Source organism: Girardinichthys multiradiatus, chromosome 10, assembly GCF_021462225.1.
Source record: "Girardinichthys multiradiatus isolate DD_20200921_A chromosome 10, DD_fGirMul_XY1, whole genome shotgun sequence".
Lineage (NCBI taxonomy): Eukaryota > Metazoa > Chordata > Actinopteri > Cyprinodontiformes > Goodeidae > Girardinichthys > Girardinichthys multiradiatus.
Genome location: NC_061803.1, coordinates 19,685,668 through 19,693,995, shown reverse-complemented (window position 1 = coordinate 19,693,995; position 8,328 = coordinate 19,685,668). Strand labels below are relative to the sequence as shown.

Sequence of the window (8,328 nt, the reverse complement as noted above, 5' to 3'; positions counted from 1 at the left end):
ATAGAGATTTGGTTAAAGTAACTATTTTCTTTATGTTTTTAGGGTCACATTTGGGATAGCCTTCATGCTTATGGAATAATACAATATTATTTGCTGTGATTTTATTTTAGTGTAAGCTTCTATTATGTTGCAATACCACTGAGCCACCACAGAAGGGGGTGTAGGCCTAGTAGCTGAGATGAAATTAAACAACTTTTGCTTCCAAATCCTAAACCCTATTTTAGACTATCATAACATCCTGGAGAAAACATTCAAATGGCAAAGAGGAACCAATTGCATTGTCGTGTTGCATGGGGAATATGAAGGAGCCGCAAAGATCCATGGCTCAGATAAAATAATCTGTCAACAAGACAATTACTAGTTGGGCACTCCACAAATCAATGGAAGAGTGGCAAACCGAAAGCCTTTTTTTAAAGAGAGCCATTTGCAGTTCACCAAAAGCCATTTAGAGGACACAGCTAACATGTGGACAAAGGTGTTATGGTCAGGTGTGGCCAAAACGCAAATCATTATTTGTGACAAAAATGGTTGTGGCAGCATCATCACAGGATGCCTTTCTTAAGCAGTGACAGGGAATCTGGTCAGACTTGATGGGAAGACAGACGGAGCTGAATACAGGGAAATGCTGGAATTTAATCAGAATTTAATCTGTCAACTGCTCTGTTGACATCTCCATATCTCCACAGCTCTGTCATCTGGACCAACTGTATTTTGATTGTTTTTCATCCGTTTCATAATTCACTTCTTATTCATTATCCTTCACCCCTGGTTGCTTTATGTAAAGGGTTTCTGTCTTTATCTCAAACAGCAGCCTTTCACATGTGTAGCTCCGTAACAGAATATTATTCAAAAAGAGCAATAAAAGGAATAACCAAGGGTTATACTGTTACTAGTAAATTTATTTCAAATGCACTTTTTTCTTTCAATTAATGTTCTGTTAATACAATATACTGCCAAAAGAACATTGGATCACTCCTCCAAATCAAAGGACAAAGGTTGAAATATCATCAGTTTGAACTAAATTACTGAAGAAAATGTGTAATGATATTCTAATTTACTGAGTTGCACCTGTACTCTGTCCATCTTTTCAGTGCTTATTTTACTTGTTTGTACATTACCATCTCTAAACTTTATCAAACAGCTGCTCATCCTTTCTCCAACAACCTCTTTTTCTATCCAATTAGTATGTCCTTTTCTCAACAGAAAATATTGGTCTGGGTTCTGTACCTCCTACTCTCCTTCACATATTTACATTTTCTCCTCCCTAACCAACTGTCTAGAATCACCAAGGTAGTTGAGTATTTAAGCCCTGTTCATCCAGAAACTAACAGGATGAGAGCAGGTACATTTCTCTAGCATGAGCCACATATTGTTGCTCCACCTTACGCTTTTTACAACTGCTGCCGCCATGATCAGCCATAACAGCAGCAGCAATGGATCTCCAAATCACAAGCTGCTCATTGGCTTCCAGGCTCCCTGGAACGTGTCCTTCCCCTTCAGCGCCCAACGGCTGGGCTCGGCTATTCAGATAGCTGTGGAAAAGGTGAACAAGAACCGCTCCTTCCTGGGCAACTACAGTCTGGATATTGTGTACAAGGACACCAACTGTAATCCCAAAGTGTCCCTGGGAGGATTCATCCAGCAGGTGTTGAGAGAAAATGTAACAGCTCTGTTTGGTCCAGCATGTCCCGAGGAAGCAGAGGTACAATTTAGATCATATTTACACTCTTATCTTTTTATGATTACACGGACAAAAATCATGAAGGGTTTGTAGTGTTTGTCATTTTCTGAAAATGTGTAAATGTCTTTCTAAATTTCTACAAAAATGTTTTCCCGTTATAAGGCATACCCTTATTTGTATAAACAAAGGCGGCAGATTATTTTTAAAAGCAACACTTCTTATTTTAGGATATTTTCTTCAACATGCATTCTTGTTAAACCAGATAAGAAGAAAAACAAATTGTATGTGGGTCATCCTGCAGGTGTGACCTTATTTTCTTCTTAATGTTCCCTTTAAAATAAGACCCTTGCAGATCTTTCTAAAAATATATTTAAAACCGTAATCTAAATATTTGATTAGAAAATGCATAGAAATGATAATCTATTTTATATTTTACTTTTTGTAAATTAAAATGGATGTTATAAACTCCACTGGAGTGATGTGATTGGTATCATCAGTTAAAGAACGTTAAAACATAAAAAAATGCTTAGCAATAGCAATTATTCATTTGTATTATCTGCAAATAAACACAATATTTTTATATCACCACTAGATAGCTTATTTATAATACAAGATCATTGGTTGGTGTTTCTTTTAACTTTAGTTTGACTTTGGTGAGGTGACGGTGGTGACAGTGGCAGAGGTTCTTCCTGTAACTGGTGGGTTGCCTGTTCGAACCCCCATTCTGTCTCAGTCGTTGTGTCTTTGGGCAAGACACTTCACCTTCCTTTCCTTCAGATGATGGTCAGAGGGCTTGGTGGTGCCTGTGTATGGCAGCCACACGTCTGTCAGTTTGCCACAGTGCAGCTGTCAGTGTGTGAATGTGTGTATGAAGGGGTGAATGACTGATTGTAGTGTAAAGCGCTTTGAGGTCTCTGGGGACTTAATAAAGTGCTATACAATTTATGAAATATCAACAGACATTAAATGAAAAATGCAAATTGGCTTTCAATAAATACTCGGCCACAGAGAATAACAGAGGCCCATAAGTGAGAATGTAGAAAACAACACTAACTAATCTGTTTAGTCAGTCAGGTTATATAAACAAATTTAACAATATTAATGATGGATTTCAAAACATAGAAACAATGTAAAAATTAATCTAACCAAATCGTGATTTTGCATCAACCCTTCATCCTGAGTAAGACTGTGGCACACAATGAGAATAAAATTACTTCAAACTTTTAAATTTGAGTATTTCTCAACCTGTTATGATGATTTAATTGCTCCACTTGGAACTTTTCAGGTCACTGGTCTTATTGCATCAGCGTGGAACATTCCCATGATTGGCTTTGTGGGCCAGTCCTCCAAACTTGAAGACAGTGAAATGTATGACTCCTATATCAAAATCATGCCCCCTCTTAAATGGAGCTCAGAGGTTCTAGTGAAAACCCTGGAGTTCTTCGGGTGGAGACACGTGGCAATGATCGGAGGGGGGTTGAACACAAACACCTGGGAGAAAGTGGATGCTTTGTGGAAAACGGTGGAGAATCACCTCAGAACTCATTTCAAATTGACCACAGAATTGAATTTTGACACAAGTAATCCTGATCTCCTTTATCAGAACATCAAGCACATCTCAACAGTGGCCAGAGGTAAAGGAGGTGTTCACTCATATGTACACAACCGCAATCATATGTAACACCACTCATCATTAACATGAGTATCATATTACCTTAGAGTTTTTGTGGATTTTGTTGTGTACATTCCTACCGTTCCTATTTCAGAGGGGAATTATTTTTACAAACAAACAACTGGAATGAACTTTAAAAAGAAAACTGCTTGCACAGCTTTGAATTAATTGTGGATTTTCACCTTATACACAGTCAAACAAAATAAAAAAAACCATCCAGTTGCACCTCAACCATCAGCTTGTTCTAGACATCAAACTTCTGGCACAATTCTGGTTGTACATTTTACCACTGTTCCTATTAAAATTAGAATAGTCCTTGTAATTTGCATAGTCTCCTGCAGTATGCTTTGCTTTTAGGCATAGTTCTGTCACCTTCACCAGGGTTTAAGCCTGGAAAGGTACAATGAGTTGTAACAGCTAGTTAAAAAGGAATTAAAAGATAATGATGGTACCATTGCCATGCATAAGAGCTGTTTTCTTATTTTTAAAAGCCTCATCTTCACTCCTCCAACTATACTTCTTATCATTGTAGCCATATCGCTCAGTCTTTGTCTTGTCTGCCCATGAACCCTTTCTCTAGAAGACATTTGGCTTCTTCCATGTTGGCAGCTGGATATTTCAGTCAAGCTTGAATGGATTGGTTTTAGAGTGGGTTTTTCTTTCTTAATTGATGCCTTCACAATAGTCGACAGGGTGAAATTGGTTTCACTCTGAACACTGACACTGGTGTTCCAGCAGTTTCCAGTGCATGGTTGACATGTGCCTTGGTGATTCCTAAATATGAGGAGGGAACAGCTTGAGTCAGATGGTTAAAACTTAGACTGAGTTGGGTATTCCAATAATGATCCCAACACAGATCAAAACTGGATTTGGAGTGCAGACAGCAAGCTCTAAAATTCCTCTGATGTCAACCCTGTTAATGCTATATAAACTATACTTAAAAGCCTGGCCAGTGGCAGGAAACTAACCACCTAAATGAACCCTCTAATTTCTGACTGGAACAGAGGGCATAATTCTGCTAAGATCATTCCAGAAGCTTGTTTATGGAAACAAACGTTTGCAGTTTATCTTTAGAGACATTAGTGGGGATGTATGTAAAATTGTGACTGTATTTGGATTAAAAAAAATACACAACATATTCAAACTTGTGCTCCCACATTCATTTAGATTGTATGTTTTATAATAAGTTCACCATGAAAAAGGATCGGTTCCAATGAATCATTAAAAACCCAAAATTAAAATGTCATTCACACCACTGATGAGTGAAAATAAACTTCTGATCATCATGTTGTTTACATTTTATTCTATTTTATTTTAAGCCTTATTTCTTTGTTTCCTTTAAATATAGAACTTTATTTTGTATTATTTATTTTAATTAATATAAAGATAATCTAACAAATTAACTTTAGAAGTAGCAGTTTTTTATTGTCAACATTTTAGTCTGATATAAACACTCTGGGCTACAGATGTTGAGCAGTGGCATTTGTTGTTCTTGTAAATTAAACTCTCTAAAATCTGTTCACCAGTTATTGTGGTGATAACAAACAGAGAGGACTCCATGGCTCTGCTGCTGGAGGCTGAGCGTCAGGGTCTTATGAATGGCGACTACGTGTTCTTCCTGATGCAGCAGTTCGAGGTCAGTGAAATGGAGAGGGAAGCAAATGAAATATATTCAGCTGCACAAGCAGCAGAGAAGGTTTCATATCAAAAAGAGGGAGACTTCCCTGACGTTCTTTGAAAATATCACAGGGTTAAAGAAAAATGGTGGGAAGGAATAGAAGGAAACTGAACAGCATTGGAAAGAAAACCAGCTGATCCTATTGCATCACTGACTTGCAGCAATTACTCCTGAAAAGAGCACCTAGTGACAGTGCACAGTCATTTGCATGGACTTTTTAACTTTGCAGCAATCCCTCATACTGAACACGCAATGAGTAAAAGTGGTGGAGAAGACTCTCCTTTAACAGGAAAAAAGCGATGGCTGCTCACACCTGGCTCAGTTTGAGCAGTCATCTGCCACCACCGACAAGGAGTTTGAGAAGACAGCGCATACAAGCAAAAAATATAGAAGCACTGATCTAGGAGTACTTTCTATGTTAAGGAGAAGAAAAGAGTAAATCTTATCTAAGACATAATGGTAAGAGTGGCATGTTGTCTTCACTACACCTAAATAATGAAATGTTCTGAATTGCTGCGCTGGGATTGGCTTATTCACTCTTTGTGTTAGGCAGCAATTGAACAGGTAATAAAGTGCAGTTGAGTGTCCAGCACAGTGATTCCTGTACTGAATGAAAAAAGGAAAGCATCCCAAGTTTTACAGATTTCCACCAATAATTGATGTACATTGCTCAATAAACCATTTTTTCCCTCAAAAACATAATAACACTTTTCTGTTTAGTATTTGTGTGATAATGATAAACTAAATTAGGTCTCCTATCCAACTCATCCTCTGTGTTTCCTGTTGATTGTTTTTTTCTAGGATAACTGGTGGAAAAGTGCCCTAAATAGCAGGGTAAGCCAGGATGTGACAAGAGCGTTTGACATGACATTTGTTATTGGCCAGAAGTCCTACGAAGGACACGAGTACTATGATTTCTTCAAACAGGTTTTTCAAAGACTGAAAGGACATCCTTTTTGGAGTAACCTGACATCTGAAAGTGAGGTGGGAAAGCTGTAAAGACATAGTTGAGAAAAATCCTAATAGATAATCTGATCATTTGAACCTGAAAATATTTTAATTTGTCAATTTTCCTTAATAAATCTCAGGTTAGCCCCTATTCAGTTTATCTCCACGATGCAGTACTTCTTTATGTGATGGGACTGAAGGAAATTCTAAAAGAAGGAAAAGATCCTCATGATGGCCGACAGCTTCTGGAGAAACTGAAAACCAGAGAGAAAATTCGATTTCAAGGTAAATATAAACTCTGCTCACGATCACAATATTTCATAGCACTGTTTTTTTTTTTTGTGGTTTTGTATCATAATTATTAGGCCATCTCCTTTAGCAATGACTTTTAGTGGGTTACCCCTTTTTGTGGAGTGTCAATGACTATCTGCAGGACAACTGTCAAGTCAGGAGTCTTGCACATGATGTTGTTGGTCACAACTTGTTTGTAACAAAAGGTTTCTGTATTTTATATGTTTTATTGGTTTTATTTTATCTTATATTTTGACTTTTGAGAGAACATATATTTAGGGAATTCATTAGCTGTGAGCCATAATGATCAAAATTCATTGAAACAAACAATTGACATTACTTTTGTGTATCACAGATCTAGAGAATATGTCACTTCTTGAATTGGTTTCGTGAAATATGTACATTTTCAATTATACTCACCAAGAAGTTCCTAATTTCAATCATAATTTCCAAGGACTCTTGAATCTACCTTTTTAAGTTGTATTTTAGACAAATCCTGAAAGAATGTAAAGTTATTTACAAGAGCTTATTATCACGTAAGCAAATACAAATGCACCATAATAAAGTCTTATTTGGGAACAGGTTATCAAATGCAGCAGTTTTATCACAGTTGGTAGCCGACAGGGACCTTGGGTTTTGAAGCAAATGCTTCCTAATCAATAAGCAGTTTGTATTACGATTGGAGGATGAATATTGGAATCTGCTGTAGAACTAATGAGATCCTCATTCTTGAATTATGTCTCATTTCACTGGTAAAAAGCAGTTTTTTATGTGTTTGTACCTACAATCTAAAAATTCAGGTGAATAATATTCAGCAGGAAATTGTAATTTTCTCATAAAAAAAACTTATACCCATTGACAATAAGCTGTTTTTGGACGGGGCTGGCAGTTTCTGGTGGATTGGGAGGGTTATGGTCCCGAGGATTGTTCTTGGGTTCCTCAATCTTTTATTTGTAACCCCACTTTGCTTCCCATCCTTCTGTTTCTGGACCGCCAGGTGATGGTCGTTGATGGGCGGGTGGGGTGGGGGTGGTAATGTTGGGGCTGGAGTTTCTGTTGTATGTTTTTGTCTGTGTTTTTTTTTTTTTTTTTGACTCCTAGTAGGCACTGGTGCTTAGCAGTGGTGGAGACATCTCGGTGATTGAGTCCTGGAGTACTTAAGCAGGAAGCAGCCAGCATCTCGTCGCTCGAGTATTAGCCTCTGTGGTAGCTACTCAGCCAGCCTCGTATTAATTAAGTTTATGTGTACTTTGCCTTCGTCAACGTTTAACTTGTTCTTTGTTCTTCTTAGTGAACTGAACCGGCGACTACCTGGAGGTTACCGAGGCTGGCCCCGGTGGCTTTGTTCAAACACTAACTACGTTTTCAAGGACCTTCCAAGGATTATACCGGCGACTACCTGGAGGTTACCCAGGCTGGCCCCAGTGGCTTTGTTTCGCCAATTTCTACCGCCGCTTCATCCAGAACTACAGCCAGACAGCAGCACCTTTAACTGCACTAACTTCCACTAAAGTGTACTTCCTTTGGAACTCCACTGCAGATCAAGCCTTCCGTGTTCTTCAGGAGAAGTTTGCCCAGACATCCATTTTAAAACATCCAGATCCCTCCAGACAGTTAATTTTGGAAGTCGAAGCCTCTGACACTGGGGTGGGAGCAGTACTCTCACAACGTTCCTCTGACGATGACAAACTGCACCCTTGTGGGTATTTTTCGCATTGGCTGAGCCAAGCCGAGCGGAATTATGATGTGGGTGACGGGGAACTCCTTGCTATTAAGCTAGCCTTCGAGGAGTGGAGACACTGGTTAGAGGTTGCCGTTCACCCTATTTTAGTCTGAACCAACCACAAGAACTTGGCTTATTTACAGACTGCTAAAAGACTTAACCCATGACAAGCCCGTTGGTCTCTATTTTTCTCGGTTTAATCTAACCATCTCTTTCAGACCTGGGAGTAAGAACTCCAAGCCTGATGCTCTTTCCCGGCAGTTAGCACCAGATGACTCTGAGAAGCTACCTGAACCTATTGTGCCCCCTGCCTGGACCATCGGATCTGTGTCTTG

General features: G+C 38.6%; 1 protein-coding gene across 1 annotated transcript in view; it reads left to right on the top strand.

Moving 5' to 3' along the window:
• The first annotated feature begins 1,357 nt into the window (after nt 1-1,357).
• gucy2g (guanylate cyclase 2g) overlaps nt 1,358-8,328 on the top strand; it is a 42,862-nt gene continuing 35,891 nt past the window's right edge. Inside the window, exons 1-5 of the mRNA XM_047376541.1 lie at nt 1,358-1,702; nt 2,967-3,315; nt 4,880-4,989; nt 5,833-6,015; nt 6,120-6,264. Coding sequence (XP_047232497.1) covers nt 1,358-1,702; nt 2,967-3,315; nt 4,880-4,989; nt 5,833-6,015; nt 6,120-6,264 — 1,132 coding nt within the window. The remainder of the gene's footprint in view (nt 1,703-2,966; nt 3,316-4,879; nt 4,990-5,832; nt 6,016-6,119; nt 6,265-8,328) is intronic.